The following is a 25,472-nucleotide window of genomic DNA, read 5'->3' as shown; positions in this document are numbered from 1 at the left end:
TAACTGCCTAGAATAGTATGAAAGGAGATTGTAGAAAACATTAAGATTATTACCCATCAAGGAGAAAAATAGATTTAAATAATGCTATAAGGTATTTAGAAGAAAATATAGAAGAAAACTTCCTAATCATAAAGTGATTCAGCACTAGAATATGATTATCAAGAGAAATTGTGGAATTTGATTATCCAGAGATGTTCAAAAATAGGATAAATATTCATCCATTTGGAATAATTAAAATGAACAGCCAAATCAGGAGAAAAGTAAAGGATGAGATGGCCCTCAGGTCTATATTTACATTGCTGTTATATTTGTCCTTTGTTCTTGAAGAGGACTATGACATCAGGAAGGAGATATCATGACTTACAAGTGAATTGGATTTAAGTGAGGGAGGGATGTAAAAAGTCACCAGCCTCACTTTGTCTTCCAGAGCCATCTGGGTCCAGTAGAAAGATCAGGTGGACTGTAGATAACCCAGGATGCTGTGGGAGGATTTGGCCTTTTAAAGCTAAGATCTTTCCCAGTTCTCAGTTTTACTGAGGCAAATCCTATTCAGTGATTAAGGCTAGGTAAGAAATGAGGCAAAGAATGGCCTCTTTTACCTAGTCAAAAAAAAAAATCAATCTGGGAGGGGAATATCAGGGATTCTGGCAAAAACAGCAACAATTGCTACTTATATTCACTCTGAGTCAACAGGGCTCAAAAATAACCCACTGGGCTTGGTCTGGGACCTATTGTTGGCCAACAAATGAGAGCCAGAGTAAATTGGGCTTGAAGCATGGCCCTTAAGAAAACAATCTAGCCTGTAAACCCCAAGATATTTTGCTAGGTTTCAGTGATCAAAATTCATATTCCTTTGGGCAGAGTTCCCACAGGTAAAGGTATGATTCCTTATGTGGACAGAAGGAGAGGAGGGAAAGGAGGGAAGGAAGGAAGAAAAGAAGAAAGAAAGGAGGAAGAGAAGGAGAGATAGAAGGAAGGAAGAAGGAGAGCAGGAAGGAAGGAAGGAAGGAAGGAAGGAAGGAAGGAAGGAAGGAAGGAAGGAAGGAAGGAAGGAAGGAAGGAAGGAAGGAAGGAAGGAAAGGAGAGAGCAAACTCTGTTGCCTAAATGGAACCTAGAGCATATGGGGAAAGATTCAATGCCTGCTGCCTAGTGGTAGTGGTGGTGGTAGCATGCTCATATCTTGTTTTCCAGATGGTGCCAGAGACAGATGAAGCATCCTGTGGCCATGTATCCTATTTCAGTGAAATCTGGGGAAGTGCATTAAAAGACCCTGAAATCTGAGTCTGTTTGAAGAGAGAATATGGCAGCCTTTTACTTCCAGAAATTCAGTCTAGATTGCACCACAGAATCCTATGCACTCTAATTGGCCAAGAGGATAGGTGATCATGTTGGATTTATATGAATTTAAGTAATTTGGCATTCTCTGGGACATCTGCTCCTTGAGACAATTACTGCCTTCTGTCCCACTCAGCATCCCTCTCACCTTTTAATCTTTCTAGCACTATATCTGCCACCATGACAGTGACTGGTCGAAGGGGTACAAGACTAAACCCATAGTGAGGGTAGTGAGAACGTCAGTTCAAGCTGAGATAAAAATGGGGCCCAAGAAATAAGAACTTTATTTCTGGCTCTTCCTCTAGTACCCTCAAAGCTATAGTTTCGTTGCTATGGGGAAATCCCAGAACCTGGAGAGGTTAAATGATTTTCCCACTGTCACACAGTAAGTGATAAAATTTATTAGAGATAAAATTTGAACTCAGGACTTCCTTTCTCCAAAGCTGCTTCTGGGCACGTTAGAGATCTCAGTGGCTCTGGTAAAGTTCTTCTCTTTTCAAGTTCCTGATTGAACATCTCTGGATAACAAAAATAAACTAGTAACCGTGAAGAACCTTAGTGCTGAAATGAACAAAGCAGATTGAACGTTGTGACTGAGAGTCAGAGGTGTTCTGGAGCCATCTCTTACAGTCTTGTGAGAGTGGATTGCTAAATTTTCAGTGTGAGCATTTACACCTTGGAAATCTAAAAATGTCACAAATTAGAGCTTGATTTGTATAGTTTTGTAGATTATCTATACTTAAAAGAGAGTGATAAAGAAAATTTTGATAAGGGATGTTTAACTTAAAATCATGACATGCATACTTTTTTCCCCTAGAGAGATGTTTGTTAAATATTTATCAGCTTTACAACTACTTCTTGTGGGTCAAACATTTCAGTTATGTCCAATTCTTCATGACCCCATTTGGAAAAGATATTACTCTGTCCTTCTGAAGCTCATTTACAGATGAAGAAACTGAGGCAAACAGGATTACATGCTATGCCCAGGGTCACACAACTGGTAAGTGTCTGAGGCCAGATTTAAACTCAGGAAGATGAATTGTCTTGATTCCAGGCTAGCATACTATCCACTGTGGCACCTAGCTGCCCCATACCACTACTTAGAATACATGAATTCCTGACCTGTAAAACGCTCATGATTATATTAAGACTCTGAATTAAGGCACTGGAACTTGATATGAACTAAATAATGAAGATTGTACCAATAATACTAATGGAAAGAATCTATTTTTTAAACAAGGATATGGATACACAAGACAATGGTGTTCATTTATTTTGAAAAGCATAATTTACTTTTAATTATTTATAATGCTCCTTAGTACTTTAGTAAATGTATCAGAGAATATTTTGTAAAACTAATGATATCTTGATCATAAGATATTTATTTCTTTTCTGTCCTCAGATTCTAAATGTTTACTGAGAAGCAGAGTGAGACTTGGGATTTTTATGAGAATTATTGGTCTTGCATGTTAGGGAAATGAGAATTAGCAGAGTACTACTGAAAGTTTTATATCCCTATACACATGCATATTTAGAAAAAGGAGTTGTTTATGTCTGTCTTTCTTTTTTCTCTTTCCTCCTTTGAGCTGAGAGGTATTTGAAGAGGAGGTCCTGGAGGTCAGGACTTACTCAAAGGACAGTTTAATAGAAAAGTAATGAAATAATTTCTTTTCACCTTAACTTGACATCTTCAGACTCCGCCATGCTTTTCTTCCAAACTGTTGCTACTTCCATCTTTTCAACTCCGTTGAGTCCATTCCTGGGGAGTGTCATTTTCATCACCTCCTATGCCAGACCTGTCAAGTTTTGGGAGAAGAACTACAAGTAAGACCTTTATATTGATTCTACGCTATTTTTGTGACTCTTTTTATATTGCTAGTGCTTAACACTGTGCCTGGCACATAGAAGATGCTTGATAATGTTTATTGACTGACTCATTAACTACTATATGGGGAAGTAACCTTCAGACACCTCCAAACAAAGGTCTGTGCCCTGTAATTTTATCAATTTGATTGGTGAACTTGTCGAATTGATCAGGGGCTAGGTAGCTCAACCCCTCATACCTGAAGAAAAATGTCTAACGATAGCTATTTTCCCTTTATGATTGAGGAGTCTTTCTGGTTTTGCAATGCTTGCTGATGAGGGACTTAGCCAAGCACTTGTTCATTGATGTGTTGTTTTTTTTTCAAAGTCAGTGTTTTTGCCCAGTGGTATCCTTTAACTTCTTTTATAAGGGTGATGAATCCTTCTATATTCTGTGAAAGTAACTAAATATTTTGGAATTCATGAGACTTTGACATGCAGACATAATTCTGAAATGTTTCTTCAGTATTGAAGCAATTAGGAACTCATTGCTAAATATTGGCAGGTGCCCTGGGAAAGGTTCTCAGAAGTCAGCTTTTTATGTCATTAGCTGTCCTGGAGGTTCATTTAGAATATTTTTTTCTTGGTAGATTTACATTTTTTGTATCTCTTCTGAAAAGATAAAGGATATGAGAGAAATGATTATTAGGGAGATTTGGATTTTCCCCTTTCTTAGTCTTCATTTCAAGACCTCAGTCTAGTCCCCACCCAGAGGGGCAGTCATTGTGTTATGCTTAGCCTTGGGTGGGGCATGAATTCTTTGAATAGATTGGTTAGGGGGATCTTAGAAGTGGATGACATAATCAAAGTTAGGTCCATTCCCTCATTGTAATATTCATTGTCTCATTAACCATTAACCAAATCAGAGTTGATTGCCATCCTTTTGAATTGTGTTCATCCTTCGTTGCTGAAGAAGACCATGCTATCAGAGAAATGATGACATGACTGGCACCTGACTTTGTTTTGAGTGAGGGAGGGCTGTGCAGGTCACCAGCCTCATTTCTCCTCCAGAGCCATCTGAATCCAGTGACTAGATATTCATCAAAATGACTGGAGATGACCCAGGATGTACTGGGAGACCTTGGGCCCTTTAGGCAAAGGTCTTTGCAGGTACTCACTTAGGGTGAGGCAGCACCCATTCATTGAATAGGCCTGTTTAAGAAGTAGCAGGGGCATGGCCGCTTTAATGAGGCCAAGATAAAGAAAGGCATCAGACTGGGAGGGAAACAGCAACAGTTACTATTGATAATCACTCCAAAGCTAAGAGGGTCCCAAAGAGCCATCCTTTTGAAAATACCTCTTCCAAAAGAAGAGATAAGTCCCAACCCTGCTACCATATTGTCTTTGCTCTCAGAGATAGATGGCTAAATGACCATCCTTTTATTAAAATGCTGCCATTATTAATAAAATGATTAAATGACCCAGAAATGATGTCTCTCAGAACTTTTTAAATACCACAGATATTTGTCCATAACTTCTCCTTGGCCTCCACATAACTGTGTACAAATTTCCTACACCAGAATACAGGAGCTCTTTGAGGGAGATATATTTACCTTGGAAGAGAATATCTTATGCTGTACTTAACATAAGGAGCACAACAGGAATTTTATGTTTGATATTTAACAATAATAATAATAATGTAATATCTTTTATAAAAAGAGCACTGAAAACCTCTGGTTAGGATGATGATATGGAAAATCATGGAGGAACAAAACTTTCCCACATACACTCTAACAAATATCTAGAAAGGCACCAGACATGGCTATGATCTAGAAGACAAAGAGGAGCATCAATCAGCATTTCCATCCAGTGCACGAGAAGACAGCCAGAATCCTACAAACCTTTGGAGAGGGGTTGTCACAGGGGAGGTAGAAGGCTGCGCAAGTTTTGGTAATTGACCAAAAGTTCAGAGATATCCTGAGCTCCCACAATGAGTTCCTGTCTTCTGAGAGTACCTTCCATTGACTCTTTATATATCTTCAATGTACAATCTTTTTGTACATTTGTATTCCTCATTAGAATGTGAGCTTCTTGAAGACAGGGATCATGTTTTTTGCTTTTGTTTTGTATCTCCTGGACTTAATTTTGTTCCTGGCGCATAGTAAGAATTTAATAAAAGCTTGTGGAGTAACTGAGCCAGTATGGAATGAACCCTATCCTCTCATAACGTCTGAAAGATGTGAGTCCTCTGAGTAAGGATGTGTTGGAAAAAACAGGAATAATCATGAAAGACCCCAACATACACAGGAGGGCATACTATACAGGTTCTTAGATCTGCTTTTTTAAAAGGAAAGCAACTTTTGAGAGGTCAACAATCTACTTTAATCATGCAATATATCATCCACTTAGTTCAGGGGGAAAAGTCAGTACCCTGAACTTCAGAGAAAATACAAACAGAAATAAAGATCACCAGACAGGGCTTCCAACTGTCTGAACATAAGCAATACATAGATAATTACCAGAGAGAGAAGCAGCAACATATGGGTTTTCAATGCAGGGGAGGTCCTTAGCAGTTTCCCAGAGTTTCATGTAGCACATATACCTTCTCCCAAAAACTGAGCCCCTGCAGGACGCTCTTACCCAGTGCCTCAGTGGAAATTAATAAAAGGTTCTTGAGGCCTATTAATAGATGAGGAAGATCTAATTAACATTACATGAGGGAGAGAGGGGAATGTGGAACCTTATCCCTGACATTTCTCTTTTACTACCTCCTTCTTCTTTATAAAGAAGGGCAAGGAGAGGTAAAAGAGTATAAGATGGAAGGAAACACACAATTAATAATCATAACCATCTGTGTGAATGAGATGGAAATATTGTAAAAGAGGGGAAAGGCTTAAGAACGCTGATCTATGTAAAGACTAATTACAACTCCATCAAAATGATGATGAAGCATGCTTCCCACCTCTTGGCAAAGAGGTGAAGGACTAGAGGTTCAGAATGAGGCATATATTTTCAGACATGGCCAATGTGTAGCTTTGCGTGGCATGGCTATACTACCTCTATAGGGGCTTTTATTCTGCATTTACTTTTGGTGAGTTGAAGGGTACGGTGGGGGAAGGGGGTAGTGATAGCAGTGCCATATAAAGAAAAAAAGAAAGAAAAGAGCATCGATGAAATGTTTTCAAAATGCACAGAAAAAAGCAAAAGGAGGTCCAGAAGGGAACCCAGACAAAAAGGATATTGCTGTTGCTATCATACCAAATTTAATATGTACTTTACAAACAAGTTGTCCTTACTAGAGAGTCATGATTTCATCTCTAACAATCTTTTTGGCTTTGCATATGGAAATTTTCTTGTTTGTTGATATTTGTCAAGTACATAATTTTTTTAAGTTACTGGAGAAAAAAAAGCAAAGAAAGATTTTGTTTCAAAAGACCTATGTTTGAATCCCGGCTTTCTACTCCTTGCTATGGATATGACTTTCAACCAGTACCTGAAGTTTTCTTAGCATTGGACCGAAAAAAAATTGTAAGGTCCTTTCTATCTCTAAATTCCCACAGAATTTCAGAGTTCTAAGGGCTCTCAGAGGTCATATATTCCAACCTAGATCTGAATGGGAATCCTTCCTGTGATATCCTCAGTCAGTATCAATCTTCCCTCTTCTTAATGAATTCCAGTCCAAAAACTCATTACCCCTCTGTTTCCACTTCTGGGCATTTCTAATTGTTAAGAAATTTTGGTTTTGTTTTTATTTTGTTTGGTTTTTTTATTACTTTTCTGTTTGTCAAGTCCGTCTGCTTCTCAGAAACTTTAACCTATTGTAGGTGGCCTATCCTTGGGAGTCAAGTTGAGTAAGACAAACTGGTTCAAATGACAGTCTCAAAGGTACCTCAACTTCTCTATTCTCCTAGCTAAGCATCCTTAAGCATTCACTGATGTTCAAATTGTCATGATTTCTAATTTCCTCAGTAGCATGATTGTCCATCACTGCATATGTGCCTGCCCTTAAAACAGTCCTCCAGATGTGATCTGATCAGGAGTCAATCTCTTTGTCACCATGCCTCTCTCTTAACACAGCCTGTTATTTTATTGGTGTTTCTTTAGTGCTATTGATTAGTCCTCTTTGCTCTTATGATATATTTCTTCAGTCTTTTAAGATGTGTCCCACTCTGTGAGCACATTTGTGGTTTTCTCGTCAAAGTCCATGGAGTCCTTTGCCATTTACTTCACTAGCTGATTTTATAGATGAGGAAAGTAAAGCGAATAGGGCTAAGTGACTTGACCAGGGTCATACCTCATAAGTGTCTGGGGCCAGATTTGAACTCAAGAAGATAAGTTTTCCTGACTGCAGGCTCAGTACTCTAGCTACTGCACCACCTAGCTGTCCTTTACTAAATATACGATCCACTAAAACAGTGCCGTGCTAGTAAATGTTTAACAGTTGGCCCTCCCAAAAATGCATGCCGTATTTTAAAGTTTAATCTTCATTATTAACATTCTTTCCATCAGTTTTTAAAAATCTAGATGAGTGGTATCAAACTCAATTAAAAAACAGGAGCCACTAAATTATACATATGCCAGGCCATATAGACTTAGAAAATGATATAAGAAAACTTAGAAAAAATATAATATAATTAATTGTTTTCTTACATTTTTATGTATTTTGTTAAGTATTTTCCAGTCACATTTTAATCTGGTTCAGGCCACACTTGAGAATGTTGTGGGTCATATGCAATATTTGGGCTGAGTGTTTGACACCTCTGGTCTACATAATCAACCATATAGTAATACAAGCCCTGCATTGTACCATATGCTGATTTCCAAGGTAGAAATACTCCTACCAAAAATTTAACCATCAGTCTTGAGTACCAGCAAGAGATGGTTCCAGCACATCCCCATAAAACTTCCAGATTTTTTTCACATGAACTATTGTCCATAACTCCTCTATCTTATATTTATACGACTCCTTTCTTGAACCACTGCTATGATATTTGTCATTTCTTTCAGGAAACAGAGCCAAGGGAAATAGTTTGCCTGAACTTGATGTTTTGAATGGGTTGAGATCATGTACTCTCAAACTATCTCCTAAAATCTTATATGTTTAACACTGTGAAGTTTAAAACATACTTTTCATATACGTATTACTTCTTTGTATCATTGTAACAGGCAAAGTAGGGAGTTGGTATGATCCCTGTGTTTCAGTTAAGAGAATGAGCTCGAGAGACCATCGACTTGCTAGTAAATGGCAAAGGTGCTTTTGAACCCAGATCTAATATTCTGTGATTCTTTGATTCTATAACTGAAGTCCAGTATCCTTTGCACTGTATCACACTGCCTCTTTCTGAGGCATATTCCAATACGGCAACTGAAAGCGTTTGGCACACAGTTAGGAAAAGGTGAGAAAGAAGACATAGATAGAGTTCAGCAATCTAAAAAAAATCATTCTGACGATCCATGATTACAAGAACTTCCGAACCATTGTTAGAGCTAGTGGAAATTCTGGGGAAGGTAAAAACAACTGGATGAGCCAGTTTTAATAGAACCTTAGTGCAAAGGGATAATTAGTAGCTCATGTGTCTACAATAGTAGAAGATCAGTTCCAAAGCTTATTTTTCTTTAGCCCCATTAGCCATGGTGGCTGTGATAGCACATGTAAATCCTGTTCTTCTTTACATGGTTGATATATCTTCATTTTGGAAAGCTCTGACACTTAACAATGTGCCCATTATCTATCCCATAAGTCAAAGATAAGTTAAGATGTCTGTGTTTTTATGCTCCTCCCCCTGGAAAGTTTATGTTAACATAAAACACAAGTCATTTATAACGTTTCTTTGCTTGAAAGCAGCTGTTCCAGGCATTCATTCCTGTCATCATATGTCAAACATTATTAATCCATGATGTCCCAATGACAACATATTAAGGGGAGTTTTCTATAATGATATTATAAATGGAAAGAAACCTCCAAGCTGAGATAATATCAAGATTACATTGAGAAGATCAAAGGAATGAGTAATTTTTTTTATTCCAATATATTTAACCACTGAAACAGTGGAACAATGAAAATAGTGATAGGTTTGCAATTAGAGGACCTGGACTCACATCCAGTTTCTATAACTTGCTAGCTGTATGACCTTGAGTAAGTCATTTAATCACTCTCGTCCTCAATTTCCTCATCTGTAAAATGAAGCACTGCTATGTGGCTTCTGTGGTTGCTTCCAGCTTTAAATCTATGATCTTGAAAATCTTCATCCACTGCCAGAAGACAGTACTGAACATAGGCTGTAATAATGTCTGATACCAAAGCAGTCTTTGTTACTTCTTGTTCAGTCTTTTCAGTAATTTCTGAATCTTCATGACCTCATCTAGAATTTTCTTAGCCAAAAAAAAAAAAATAGAGAGGCTTGCCATTTTCTTCTCCAGCTTGTGTGACTGAGGTAAAAGAACTAAGTGACTTGCCCAAGGTCACACAGCTAACAAGTGTCTGAGGCCAGTTTTGAACTCAGAAAGATGAGTCTTCTTGATTCTAGGCTGTGCGTTCTATCTACTGCACCACCACCTGCCTTTCCTACTTGAGTATCCTTTAATTTTTGCCTTATTCACTAAAATATTAATAAAGTTTGTGAAGCTAAACAATAAAGAATGGGCATCCACAATGACTTAATTTTAAACCACCTTAGGAGAAAATCACTTCAGAGGGCTTCCTAGAACTCTAAAAATCATTCTTCTGGTCAATACAACAGGATTGTGAAGATGATGATGGGAAAAGTTCCAATTTTTCACAGTTCTGCTTTAGGAATAATGGAAAACAGAGGCAAGTGAAGAAGAGAAGAAATGAAAATAAAAAGAAACTCCAGTAAAAAAATCCAGATCCAAAAGAAGTCATGACATGATCATGACATAAGTTCAGAATCAGAGCCAGAGCTTAGGGTCCTCTCCTCCTTTACACAGCCCATCATAGACTAACTATGTGGGTCCCATCCAGGAGACCTTACTCCCTACTTTTTCCAACCATCCTAAGATTGTATCAGAAGATGGGCTTGGGTTCAGTGACCCTATCCAAAAGAGGAGTAGGCAGAGGGTGCCCCAAGGAGAGCCCTAGTCCAGGATGGTTTTGGGGGCAAATCCCATAAACCATTGGACTTCTAGCTTTGCTACATCACATAGGACTCCAGGAAAGAGTAAGGCACAGAGACTTGTCATTTAGGTCATGTTATATTTATTACCCTTATTCATTTCAGCCATGAGCACTGAATGTCCTTATGTTTTATTTTTTCCCAGGAACATTTTGTAGTCTTATACATATAGGTCTTGAGAATGTCCTGGTAGTATGACTAGCAGATAATTTATGCATTTTATTTTGCAGTTATTTTGAATGAGACTTCCCTTTCTATTATTTCCCCTTGTTTTTCTTTTGCTCTATAATAATATTTTTATTTTTGTGGATTTTTATTTATTCTTCTATCTTATTGAAGTCATTGATGGTTTCAATTAATATTTTTCTGAGTTTTTAGGATTTTCTAAATAAGACATCATATCATCAACAAATAGGGAGAGTATTCTCTCCTCTTTACCTTCTATACGCTCTTAATTTATTTCTCTTATCTTAGTTTAATTGCTAACATTTATATAACTAAGTTAAATAACAGTAGGGAAGAGGGTCACCTTTGCTTTACTCCTATATTTATTTGGAGAGTTTATCCATTTCACACAATGCTAATTTTTAGTTTTAGATAGATGACATTTTTTCATGTTAAAAAGGTCCATTTACATCTCTGTTTTATAGAATTTTATGCTATTTTTAAAAAAGATAGAAGTCAGATTGCCAATCATTAATATTGATGCAAAAATATAGAATAATATATATTTATAATTTGTATTTATACCAGAAATGCAAGGATGGTTCAGTTCTGAGAAAACTATAAATGCAGTTTACCATAAACAAAAATAATAAAAATTACGTAGCATAAAAATCCTTTGGAAAAATACATCACTCACATGTCTAAAAAAAAAATAAAACAAAAAAAGCAGAAATTTTCTTTTTATTATAGTGTTTTATCATGTGTTAATATTCCATATTAGAATAAAGCCTATAATGTTTTAATATGATAATATTTACATAAAACCAAGAAAAAGAAGCCTTTTCAATATAAGAACAATTAAGGGGAAAATGAGAATATTTCTTGTCATTGCTGTTATTGCAAGGTTCTAGAAATACTAGCTATAACAATGCAACTCTGTTTTAAATTAAATTGAAGAGGAAAGCATACACAGAGAATAGAAAAAAGTGATCTTGCAGATGATGTGATGGTTTACTTAGGAAATTCTAGAGATTCAATAGAAAAATTAAATGAAATAAACAGCAAGTTCAATAAATAGCAACATATTAAGTAAACCAATGAAAATTGTCAACCTTTCTGTGTAGTGGAAAAACCAGTCAGAGGAGATAAAAAAGAAACTGGAGGCTCATTATGCCACCTATCTAGTCGTAATGATCCAAATTTAGGGTACTAGTTAAAAATAGAGAAATTGAACAGAATAGGTAAGCAAGGAGGGAATCATAACGGTTCAATGTTTGATAGACCTAAGGATGACAATCACTTGGGTAAAGACTCACTATTCAATGAAACTTAAGGAAAAACTGGAAAACAGTCTGACAGAAATGAGTTTTAGATCCACATCTTATATAAGACGTCAAACCTTAAATGAATACATGGTCTAAATAGAAACAAAAAAATCATAAACACACTAGAGGGGGATAGAAGGAAGCACCTTACACACCTACGGCTAGTGATAAAGTCTTACCTAAACAAAGAATAGAAGTCATCACCGAAGATTAAACAAGTAATGTTGATTAGATAAAATTGAAAATACTTTGCACTAACAAAATCAATAAAACTAGAATGAGAAGTCATTAATTAGGAAAAAATATCTTTGTGGCAAATATCTCTGACAAAGTTCTTATATCTAAAATACGTAGGGAAATGATACAAAAACAAGAACTATTCTACAAAATATGAAAGGACTTGAAAAAGGCATTTTTCTCCAAACAAGTACTGTCACCAGCCATGAATATTCTAAATCAACCAATCAATGACTTCTCTATAGCCTCTGTCACTATTTCTCTCCCTCTTCTGGATATGGTCTTCTTTCCATTTCCCATGACACTGTTCTCTTCGGCTTCTCCTATTACTTTGGTGGACATTACTTCTCATTATCTTTTGATGGCAGTTTATTCAGGTCACATTCTCTAGCCATGAGTGTCCTACCGGACTCAGTCCTAGAGAGAATATTCTCCCTCATATTATTTCACTTTGCAATCTTATCTGCTCCCATATATTCAGTTATCGCTATCAATTTACTCTATGGTGTTGTTTCTTAAATCTACTTATCCAAGCCAGACCTCTCTACTGACCTCCAGTTTCGCACTTCCAGCTGCCTATTAGATATTTTGAGCTGGACGTCCTATAAAAACTTTAAATTGAACATGTACAAAACTGAATTCACTATCTTTCCCTGCAAACCCTCCCCTCTTCCAGGTTTCCTTATTACTGTCAAGGGCACCACAATCTCTCCCGGTCACCTAGGCTTACAACCTAAGTATCATCCTTGACTCCTCACTCTCTCTTACCACCCCATATCCAATCTGCTGCCAAGACCTGTCAATTTTGTCTTCTTAACATGTCTCACGTATATCTCTTTGTTTCCTCTGACCTTGTCACCATCCTGGCACAAGTCCTCATCACTTCATGCCTATACTATTACAGTAGCCAGCTAGTGGATCTGCCTGCCATACATCTCTCCCCTATCTAGTCTTTTCTTCAATCAGCTACCAAAGGAAGATTGCTTCCTAACGCACAGGTCTGATCATGTTAATCCCACTCAGTGAAGTCCAGAAACTCCCTATCACCTCTAGGATCAAATATAAAATGCTCTGTTTTGTATTCATAAGCTGACCTTCCCCTCTACCTTGTAGTATTCTTGTACCTTATATCCCATTACAATACAGAGACATTGACCTCCTTGTCTTATATAAGACACTACATCTCTCAACTCCCAGCATTTTCAAAGTCTGTTCACCTTGCCTGGAATGCTCTTGTTCACCTGTATCTCCTGGCTTCCTTCAAGTCCTAACTAAAATCTTACCTTCTACATGAAACCTTTCCCAATCCCTCTTAATTATTATACCTTTCCTCTGTTGATTACTTGCACTTTATCCTGTCTATAGCTTCTTTGAACACAGTGATTTGAATGTTGTCTGCCCCCATTAGATTGTGACCTCCTTGAGAGCAGAGACTGTCTTTTACTTTTCTTTGTATCCCCAGCACTTTGCACCATGCCTAACATACAGTAGGCCCTCAAATATTAATCAATTGGCTAACTGAAAGGCTTCCCTTCAAATGGCATTGCCCTCCATTAAGTATATTCCCTGGGCTCCTAATTCTTTTCTTTAAAAATTCAGGTTCCTAACAGGAAAAGAGCCATGTGCTGTGAAATTCTAAACAGAAAAAGGTCATTACAAATTGGCACACAATTTTTGTGCTACTGTGTTATTATTAACAGGGGAATATAGTCCTTTATCTACAGTAGTTATATGCTGTCCTTAGGCTGCAAATATATCAATCCTCTGCCAAAATCAGTAGAACAGGAGCCATGAGCTGTCTTTTCAATCAATAAATAAATTAAGCACCTTCCATGTGCCAGCACTATACTAGGCACTGGGTTTATAGAAACTAAACCTTCAAGAAGGTTATATTCTACTGAGCTAGGCATATGTATACATATAAGCGATACAAAATGCAAATATGTGCAAACTGTATACAAAATAAATGAATCACTAACAATAAGAGAAGTACAAATTAAAATAGCTCTGAGGTTTTACAGCGCCATCGCAACCTGAAGAATAGCAAAGATGACAAAAATGGCAAATGTTGTCACAGATGTGGGAAGATATGCATGCTAATATGCTGACTATTAATTTAGCTATGAATTGGTCCAACTGTTCACAAAAATAGTTTGGAATTCTACCCTCCGGAGGGCATTACACTGAACATATCTTTGACCCAGTAATACCAGCAATATATAGATAGAGATACAAATACTTATATATGCATATATGTATGCATGTATGATACATGCATACACATACATAAGCACATACCTATATAAAACTATAACAGCATTTTTATAGTAGCAAAGGACAAAATATAAAATATGTGTCCATTGATTAACAAATTTTGGTTGGACTTGAAGAAATGACAAATACAAAGAATGCGGAAACTTGGAAAAATATCTGAACTGATGCAGAGTAAAGCAGGCAAAACCAGAATACAAGTTACAAGATGACAACAGTAATATAAAAGAAAGCTACATTTAAAGGCTTAAGAACTCTAATCAATACAGTAATTAATCATGACTTCAGTAAATAGATGGTGAAACAGAGGTGCAGAATAAGGCATACATTTTCAGACATGGACAATGTGTTGATTTGTTTTGCTTGGCTAGTTATTTTAACAAAGGCAGTGTATTGGTAAATGCCAATGATGTTAAAACAAAAAAAGGTTAATAAAACTTTTTAAAGAGAAAGGGTAATAGAAGTAGTGTTAGTGATACTTCCTAATACTTTAAAATGTGTAGAAAATGAGTTGTCTTCTGTTCAGACTAACTAGCAATCAGTCTTTCTTAAGTGAAAATTTAAATAAGGAAATAACATGCTGGATAACCTGGGAAGCTCACAAGGAAGTAGAGAAAAGGAAGGGTCAGGGAGAGGATGCTTCATAGGGCTTCATCAGAATACCCCCAAAGGATATGAATCATGACTTACTGTTGTTATTTTAGCTCACCTCTAGAATAACTACCTTTTCATATGATATTTTTCTTTCCAAGTTAGTGGTTTTCTTTTCCTTAGATTAGGTACTCCAAAGAAATGTTGCATTTTGTTTTCTGCATCTTATCTAATCGGAGTCTGATTTGCCTCAACAAATAATGCCATATTAAGTGTGGGAGGGGATCTAATGTGAGTCGTTCTCTAAGGTATTGGGGTTTGTTGTGTTGGTTTGTGTGTACATTGGTGTGTGTACATGGGGTGTGCGTGTACGTACATGTGCTTTTTTGCACATGAGTTGTAGTACAGAGCAGGGTGGAGGGTTTGTCAAAGCTTGATTGCTTTCATGTTTATTGGCTCTCTCTGAGATCCCTACACCATTTGAGTTTTCCTCCAGGTCTATTTTTGGGGGAAAAAATCCATGATGCAAAAACCAGAACCATGGTCTGTTGTCACCTACTGTTACAGTATCAGACTGGAGAATCATGTCATGCATCTGTTTAAAGAATTAGAAGAGAGATGGTTGGAGACTGGGAGTTAGTGGAAGCAGGAAATCTCATTTGGTTTATTTAAGTTTTTCCTGTTTCTTTAAAACCTGTTCTATATCTTGCTTTTGCTCTCTTGGCTGCTAATACTAGTCATTTCTAGCATCGCTACTCCAGGGTCTGCAAGCTTTGTATCTCATCATCTAATGTTTTTGCTACATGTGAGCAGAAGGATAGACTGTATTCTTGTGCCTTTTTTTTTTTTTTTTACCTGGTTACTTCATCACTTGAAAAAGGCCTGTGAAAGACATTCTAATTTGCAACAGTTAATGGGCTATAATAAACTGCCACCAGAAATCTGGGGATTTCATTTACAATCCTTTCTCCTGGCTCTCCTCTTTACTTTTCAGTTCTACTCTTTTGTCACTGTGTGCCTTGCTTTCTAGTCCAAGGCCTGTATTGGTTTTTGCAGGTCTCTAGGGGAAACTATACGTTGTAACTAATCCAGTGAAATGTCTCCAAGGATTTTGTAATTAAATCACCAGTTACCTTATAACTATATCCATTCCCTTTTCCTCTTTTCCCAGGCCTATGTGCCTTGAATTCTTCTTTCCTTCCTCTTTGGTCTCCATGTTCTTGTACCACCCTTCTGTTGGTCAAGCTTTCACAATAATACTTTGTTTATTATTTCATAATTATACCTTATTCTTAGATACATTTTACAGCTTGAAAATCATTTTCCTCCAAACAACTAGTGTATAAAAACTATTATTCCTATTAAATACTAAAGCTCAGAAAAATTGTGATGCCCCCAAACATTTAAAATTAAGTATCAGAGCCAGGATTTCAGCTTGGATCATTGGACCCAAGCCCGGTGCTTTTTCAACTGCATTATCATTTATACAAGGGATAGGGAATCTGTGGCCTTGAGGCCATATGTGGTCTTCTAGGTCCTTGGGTGCAACCTTTTGACTGAGTCCAAGTTTTACAGAACAAATTCTTTTATTTAGGGGATCTGTTCTATGAAGTTTCGATACAGTCAAAGGGTCACACTTGAGGACCTAGAAGGGTGCATGTGGCCTTGAGGCTTCCCCACCCCTTATTCTACACCAAGACCTAGGCATCTTCTACTGGATCTCTTCTTCTGGGTCTCTTCAGTCTCCTGATGGATAAAGCCATTTTTCTGCTATTCTTGGGCCACTGAAATAGTATTCATTTCTTTTTCTACTCATTTCTTCTAAGAACTGCCTGAAAGTGACTAAAACAGAAACTTTTAACATATCTTCAGTCCCCAGAAGACCAGCTAATTATATCAGCATAGCTTTAGAGTTGAAAAGGACCTCAGAGGCCAACCTCCTTATTTTATAGATGAGGAACCTGAGGTCCATGGAAATTATATGACTTTGCCAAGGTCACAAAGGGAAGAGATTGGATTCCAACTCTAGTTCTTTGACTTCAGTGCCAGCATACTTTCCATCGTACCATCTTGCCTCCAGATTTAATGAGTTTTTCTTTTGCATAGGCCAGAATCATCTACAGAGTTTTAAATATTATAGCTACATTGAGAAACTGGTTAAATGGACCATCCAACAATAGTGATGCTGGGTCGTTTTTTTGTTTGTTTGTTCAATAATTCTCAAATTAATCTAAATATGTTAGAGCAGTTCAGACAGATAAATATTGTTATTTGTGTTATTGATGATGATAATGATGAAGAAAAGGAAGATGATGGTAATGATGATGAGGAAGAAGATAATGGTGATGACAATGATAATGATAAAGAAAAAGGTGGATGATGATGATGATGATCTGAATGTGTTAAGACCTATTGCTTGGCCAGAAACTATAGATGACAATGAGACAGACTTGGAATTGAATAGGAAAAATAAAGGCAGTGTGATGGAATAGAAAGAGTACAGAAGTAGAATTCACAGGATCAGAGTTCACATCCTACCTGTGCCACTTACTATCAGTGTGACCTTCAGCAAGTTATTTAAGTTTTCCAGTCTTGATTTTTTCTAATAAAATGAGTGGTTTAAAATAGATGATCTCTTAGGTCCCCTTTAGATCTATTATCATCTAATGGCAATGATTTGATAGTAAGATGGATTGCATTTGGGAAACTGCAAAGGATTTCTGTTGATCTCAAGATGGTCCTGATACACCCATACCCATACATTTTTAAATGTATGATAATGGCCTATCACTCAATAGGCAAAATAGAATCAACTTCTTGTTTTCTTTTTTTCAAAATCAGAAAGGTGAAAGCATCCTAAGTCCAGAGTAGTGAAAAAAAGAAGTCCTATGGAAGAAGCAAGATCTAAAGAGCACCAGATTTGGGGATCAGTTAACATAGGCTGACTACAGCAGTAGCAGCTAGGGGCATCATAGTGCACAGAGCACCAGACCTACAGTCAGGAAGACTCATCTTTCTGAGTTCAAATCTGAGCTTCAGACACTTACTGTGTGACCCTGGGCATGTCACTGAAGCCCATTTGCCTCAGTTTCCTCAGCTGGAAAATGAGCTAGGAAAGGAAATGGCCAATCATTCCAGCATCTTTGCCAAGAAAAAAACCCAAAAGAAATCACAGAGAGTCAGACATGAGTGAAAATGACTCAGCAACAACAATGAATGACCTAGGTTAGAGCTAAGTTTCAGACTTAGTTCCTGATTCAAAACTCGAGCAAATCATTTCATCTCTCTGGGCCTTTGTTTCTTCATATGTAAAATGAGGCAATATGACTAAATAATCTATATGGACCCATCTTATTCTAAACCAATCATCCTATTAATTTTATGGAGCTGCAATACCATCAGTTTAGGACGCTCCCTGCAACAATGATGGTTAGAACATTACTTTCACTTGTACATATCCATGTCTTTCTGTAATCTTTCATTGTTCATCTACTTATAGATGAGCTCTAGTTCTTTCCAAATTTTTGAATATCAGTATAAAATCTGAGCTTTCCATCAGCCCTTGCTTACCTTATATGACTGACCTACCTCCTTTTCTGATAAGACATATTCTCAAGGATGTTTTTATACCATTCCTTGTGTGCAAGACATTAGCGATGATATCCATCAGTGGAATGGGGAAACATTTATTAAGTATCTCCTATTTGCTAGGCACTCTGTTAAGTCTAAGCCATACAAACAGAAAACTGAGAAAATCCCTTTTCTCAAAGAGCTCACATTGAAATTAAGAGAAGTTAGGAGACTATACCTACAAAACCAATGGCAAGTCCCTTGGATCCTGAGTGTTCATTGTTGGCAAAGGATTTGAGTTTGTGAGGTTCAGTCTAGAGATGGTGGAGGATGAAGAAGTCTCAGGTCAGTCAAATGGTTTCTGCCTAATTAATAAGCTTTTATCAAGTCCCTGATTTGGGTCAGCCACTGTGTGAGGGCTGTGATAGAAAGACAAAAATGATACTGTCCCTACTTTCATGTTACAGCCAAATTGCACATGTCAGATGTATTTCCATTTCCCTTTGGGTAACCTGAAAGTGTAATTCTTCCGATAATGTGTTGTTCCATGGTTCCACAGTATCACTGGGAAAATATATATTCAGAGAAGCTCAGCACCCTTTATTAATGGTACATAACCAGTCTTCATAGGAGCTGTGAAGTACGTGGAGGAAGGTATTGTTTCTGCTACATAGGAACTCATAATAGAGGCAGAATATACACTTGACCCATTTATCAATGACTTGGATGAAGTAATAGATTTTATACTGTTTTGATTTACAGATAATACAAAATTAGAAGATATGACTAATACAAGAGACAACTGAATGAAGATTAAAACAATCTCAACAGATTGGACCTAAACCAATAAGCTGGAAATTTAACAGGGATAAGCTTGAAAAAAATCCTGCATTTATGTTAAAAAATAGATTGTACTAGTACAAGGGATGTTTGGTGTCTTAAAAGCAAACATTTAAAAAAATTATCTGGCAGTTTTCATTGCTCATTAGCTTAATATAAGTTGACTATGATGCAGTCGCTAAGAAATCTAACCCAATTTTAGTCAGAATTGACAGAAGTATAGTATCACCATCACAGAAGTAATTTTTGGATTCTGCTCTGATCAGACTATATCTGAAAGATTGTGCTCAAATCTGGACTTAACGAACTCTGAGAAACTAGAGGAAAATTAGAAGAGGGTAAAAAGAATATTGTGAGAAATTTGGAAACTATATCATATGAGGGTCTATTGAAGGAATATTGATATGGTTAGCCTTTGGGAAAGAAGACTTGGTAGTCATGTTTGAATATCTGAAGAGCGATAATTGAAAAGAAGGAATAAACTTAGATTGTGCTACTCCAGAGGACAGAACTAGAACCAATGGGCAGAAATTAGATAATCTTTATGATCCCTTCCAATGCTCTGATTCTATAATTATAAATATGAATCTAAACTCACTGGGGGAGAGATGAGGGGAGATTGTATTGTATTAAGATATCTTGAGACAAAAGTAAGATAACATACCAAAAAATTCTAGTCAGCAGGTCAGACAGGGTGATAAAGCCATTTTTCCTTCTTGAGAAAATACCGAAGATTGTACTTAAAGGACATAGTGTGTGATTTTTTAACCTAATAGATGAAGCAAGGGATTAATCAGCAAAATTCAGTAACTACTTGAAACAGACAGTAAGGGGCTCAGCATATTCTTCAGACATGGTCTTTAAAATTACCTCATAATGGACTTGAATGTATTCTGAATAAGAGGTCAAAATGACCATTTAAAATATTTTATTGCCTACTTTGAATCATTTTTAAGAGAAAAATTTCCATGAACTTCCCACATCAAATATCACGAATATCATACTATTCTAGTCCTCTAGGGTTGGGTTAAAGCACACTGGGTGGTCTCCCTTTGTATCATCATTTTCATGAAGATGAAATATGGTTTAAATCAGCATTAAGAGAAACCTTTGTAAGGGAGGAGAGAAGGAATTCCATTAAGATAGCAACCTCCTCAACAATCTTTACCCCTCACAATAGAGACCACACCCTAGGGGAATTCCCATCCTCTTCCCTCCCCCATTATGCAGTTTCATGAACCATGAACAATCATCTAATCAACTCTGGAATTGTTTCTGGATGAAATATGTCAATCTACTTCCTTATGGATTCACTCACCATGCTGGGATCCAAAGTGCTACTCTGGTCACCATCCTCCAATGTTTGTTATTTCTCCCATCAGAATTTAAGCTCCTTGAAGACAAGGCCTGGCTTTGCTTTTTTGCACTTGTATCCCTATCACTTACCATTTTGCTTGTTACATAGTAAATATATGCTTCTTAAATTTATTTATTCAAGGATGGAGGAAGCTAACAATTATATCACTGATATATATGATATATGTGTGTCTGTGTGTGTGTAGGCACACACATATATGTAGCCAAATTTTATATGGCTAGGGTAAAGTTTACAAAAGCACTATACATGCATACATATATGCACGTATGTATATATTTATATTCTTATTCTATCTTCAAAACAACTCTGGAGGTAGGCACTATTTTTATACTCATTTTACAGATGAAGAAAGAGAAATTAAGAGAGATTAAGTGACTTGCCTAGGGTCACAAAACTAGTGTTTAAGGAAGGATTTGAGATTAGATCTCACTGACTCCAAGTCTCGCATTCAATCTACTAAATCACCTAACTGCCTTACTTAATATGGGCTGTCCAAAACTATAGCTCTCTGGGGATCAAGATGATTTGTTACACTCAAAGAATATCTGCTAGTCTTCATAAGAGGAATTCAGTAGACTTTTTATATCATAGCAGCTTGCTTAGTGTGCTTCCAACTGGGTCTGATTGAAATTTTTATGTTTGAAGATAGGACTTAAATTAAAAGCCAGTAAAATTCAGAGTTCAGTTCCAACCCCCAATCTCTTCAGTGCCTGACACATAGCAGATATTTAAATGTTTGTTGCCTTTTTGATTCACAATTAAATTTCAAGTCAAATCTTTTTTTTTCAGTTCTTTAGGTCTTCCTATACTTGAAAATAGCCATCATACTAAGCTTCTTCCTTCCACCCTGAGGGTACTCTTTTCCAGGTTTAAAAACCCCATGTCCTTTAAATAGTTCCTCTGTGTCATGAGCTTGGAGTTTTTTAACCATCTTGTTCATCTTCCTTTCATTTTAAGCCTCAGTCTCACTCCTTCCATCTTCCTCACTGAGATATGGCACCCCTCTCTAGGAAACTCCTTCTTTTACTACTCTATCATGGTAACATTTTCTCTCATAACCACAGACTCACCAGGCATGATGGAAAAACCATAATGTTCCTTCCTCTCCATATCACTTTCAGACATTCTTTGGACCACCTTTATTAAAGAGCCTATACTTCTTTGAATTTTATGCTATCTAAATTTATCACCGAATCCAAACCTTTGTGGTTATTACCTATTGATCTCCAAGGATGTTCTTCTTCCTTCCTAAAAGAGTTCAATTACTCCTTTTTTGTCCTCTCCATCTCCTTCCCTCCTACCAGTAAACTTCAACACATGGATACCCTAATATCCATAGTTCCTCTAACTACTCAATTCCTATGAATTCACTCCATCTTAACTCCAAAGAGCTGGTCATACTCTTGATCTTGTCATCATTCACAAGTATGCCACTTCTGTGTTTATGAACTCCAAAATTCCTTTATCTGATGTAATCATTTACATTTCATATTTCTCAATACCTTAAATCTCGAACATTGTTCTTTTGTCATCATCATGATCCTTTTCCTTTCTACCCCTCAGTTCTTTCCCAGGTCATGACTGCATGATATATTGACTTCCCTTTCCTATTCAATCTGTTAGTAAAACAATGAAAATCTACTCTATCCTCAACTCTGATTCCCCTTGTCCCCTATCCTCAGTCATGCCTTGCCAAGCCTCAACACTGGGTTCCCTTCTTCATCTACTCCTATTCATGGAGCTAGAGATAATCACACAACCGTACTGCCTGAGGCTCCTACAGATTTATGCTAATTTCAACTAAATCCTCTCTGTAGCAAGACAATCATTCTGTTTCTCTTTAATTGGTTCATTATCCCATTTCCCACAGTGTTTGTTCTCTTTTCAATCCAATCACACGCCCTTTCCCTCCCTCTCAGCTAATTTCTTATTATGCAGCGAGAACAAAAACAAATTCTTTTTTCATTCACTTCTCTTTTTTCCCCTCTTCCTTATTTCATATCACTGTGGCACCTTACTCTCCTCTTTCCTCCTTCATTCCACTACCAGATGAAGGCAAAGTGCTCTGCATATACCCTGGATTCCATCTCCTATGAGCTTCTCCAGAAAATTGCCACTGCAACCATTCTTATAGTTATCAGTCTCTACATCTGTGCCTTTCTTCCCTGAGACTTATAAACAAGCCCTCCTCTTCTCCATCCTTAAAAAAAATCCTCACTTGATCCTTCTATCTCCACTAATTATCGCTCTATGCCTCTATTCCCTTTTGTGGCTAAATTCTTTGAGACAGATACCTACAACCTATCCTTCCACTTCCTACCTTCTCACTCTCTTCTCAGCAGTATGGTTTCTAACTTCATTATTCAACTGAAACAGCCCTCAACAAAGATACTGATGATCTCTTAACTGCCAAATCTAATGGCCTTTTCTCAAATGATCTCAAAGATCATCCTTGATCTTTCTGCTGCATTTAACAGTCATTCACCTCTCTCTTTAAATCTTAAAGATTTCATGACCCTGCTTTATCTTGCTTCTTCTTCTATCTGTGTAACCATTCCTTCATTATCCCACTTCCCACAGTGTTTGTGCTCTCTTCAATCCAGTCACATGCCCTTTCCCTCCTCATTTACCTTTGCCCATTCTTCATTGTGCTATACCCACTCACCATGTGTGTTCCTCCAAAGCTTGGAACCATCTTTTTTCCCTTTATACCATCTTTCTTTGTGATTTCATCAGCACCCATTGGTTAAATTATTATATCCATGCAGGTGATTCCTAGATGAATCTAACTCAGGTCTCTCTGTTGAGCCACAGTCATACATCCCCAACTGCCTCTTAGATATCTAAAATTTTTTGTTCTATGGGCATCCAACTCAACATGTCCTAAACAACTCATTATCATACCCACTACAACCTAAAACCCTCTCCTCTTCCTAACTTTCTTATCATTTTTTAGGGCACTCTTCCCAATCAGTCAGATTAGTAATCTTAGTGTAATCCTCAACTCTTCACTCTCACTCCACACAGCTAATTCACTGCCAAATTTTGCCATTTCTACCTTCACAGCATCCACTTCTATCCATTAATATATAGTCACAACCCTAGTTCAGGCCCTTATCACTCCTTACCTAGTCTACTGCAATAGCCTACTGATTGATCAAACTGCCTCTAGTCTCTCTGGACTCCATCCTCCACTTCATCCTCTACTCAGCTGTCAAGATGATATTTCTAAAGTTGCTCTGACCATGTCATATCCTGGTTTAAGGAGCTCCACTATCTCCATATTTCCTCCACAACTGAGTATAAAGTCTTTGTTTTGGCATTTAAAACTCATCCTCACTTGAAGGTTTTTGATTTTCCAGCCCTCCTTCACTTTACTCCCCCTTACATGAATTCAGAGATCCAACTACTATGACTGACTGGAAGTTTCTCCCACATGACACTCTATTTCCCAGTTTCATGCCTTGGTACTGGCTGTCCTCCATGCCTGGACTTCTCTGTTCTCTCAAATATGTCTCTAGATGTCCCTTGTTTCCTTAAAGACTCAACTCAAATTCCCCCCCAAGATGCTGATGCCTTCCTCTTTCAGAGTACTTATATACACTCTCTATAGAGCTTGTGTATCCCTAGTTATTTATATGTTGTCTAATCCCTTAGAATGTTTGCTCCATGAAAGCAGGGACTGTGGGGTATTTTTGTTTGTCTATACTTTTACTTTCCTGTTATCTCCAATGCTCAGTACAATGCTTGGCACATAAGATGTGTTTAATATATGCTTACTGATTGACATTCCTTTCTATATTTGCCAATGGGCCAGCAGTCTTCCTAAAATATGGCACTCACAGCTGCACACTATTTTGCCTGTGCATTTCTGACTGATTCTTTGGGATTGTCACTGTCTGTTTGCTAAATGACATACCTCACAATGTAGCCTAAGACCATATTATCTCTTGTCAATTATTTGCAATTAATAAAAATTTAGTTAAATCAGTTGCTTAGGAGATATTATGCCCAAAGCCTAAATTCCCTTTTAGAGCCACCTCGTTTTCCTAAATATGTTAAAGAAATTTCTATGAGGCCTCTTATAATGTGATTTATAAGGTGCTTTCCAGTTCTCACCATCTGTGAGTCAATGAGTGATAATTTCATGATCCTCTATTGCAAAAGCAAAGGGAATGAGAGAGAATTGGGCTTTTATTAAGTGCTTACTATATGCTAAATGCTATACTGAGTGCTAGGGTACAAATACAAGCAAAAGAAACAGTCCTTGCCATCAATCAAGCTTACATTCTAATGATGAATGACAGTACATGAAGGGGTGATGAAAAGCAGGGGGATGAGGTGGGGTACACTGCAGTGTGATGTGAAATGTTCCAGGAAATGGTATAGAGAAGCATGGGCTCCTGCAAGATAAGGCACAAACTTACACATCACAGCCAAGAGATGTAGCACTGGAAGCTACCTGTGGGGTGGAAATGCAGGTGATGAACAGAAAAGTCTTCTTGTGGAGTAGACAGAAGTGGCCAGCTAAGTCATAACTTGGCATTAAGTGATAGCGACTATACCTGTAATTTCTCTGGTATAGGGAACTCCTGGTGAGGAAACTCCTTCAATTAACATAGTTATGTATATTTTCTGCAATTTATAAAGAATTACTTCAAGTTCTGAGAGATTAAGTGACTTGTCAGAGTCATACAACCAATAAGAGTCAGAGGTAGGATCTGAACCCACATGACTCCAAAGGCCAATTGTCTATGCATTGTATCATGCTGCCTAGAACTATATCGACTTCTCAACTAATTATAGTTTTGTGCCAATATTGC

The 25,472-nt window shown here is 37.2% G+C and overlaps 1 protein-coding gene across 1 annotated transcript in view; it reads left to right on the top strand.

Annotated features, from left to right (window-relative positions):
- Positions 1–25,472, top strand: part of PCNX2 (pecanex 2) — a 395,633-nt gene that overhangs the window by 273,117 nt on the left and 97,044 nt on the right. The window contains exon 23 of the mRNA XM_072647501.1: positions 3,031–3,160. Within this exon, the coding sequence (XP_072503602.1) occupies positions 3,031–3,160 (130 nt within the window). The remainder of the gene's footprint in view (positions 1–3,030; positions 3,161–25,472) is intronic.

Source organism: Notamacropus eugenii, chromosome 2, assembly GCF_028372415.1.
Source record: "Notamacropus eugenii isolate mMacEug1 chromosome 2, mMacEug1.pri_v2, whole genome shotgun sequence".
NCBI lineage: Eukaryota > Metazoa > Chordata > Mammalia > Diprotodontia > Macropodidae > Notamacropus > Notamacropus eugenii.
The sequence above is the reverse complement of the archived record's forward strand: the minus strand, read 5'-3'. Positions and strand labels throughout refer to the sequence as shown.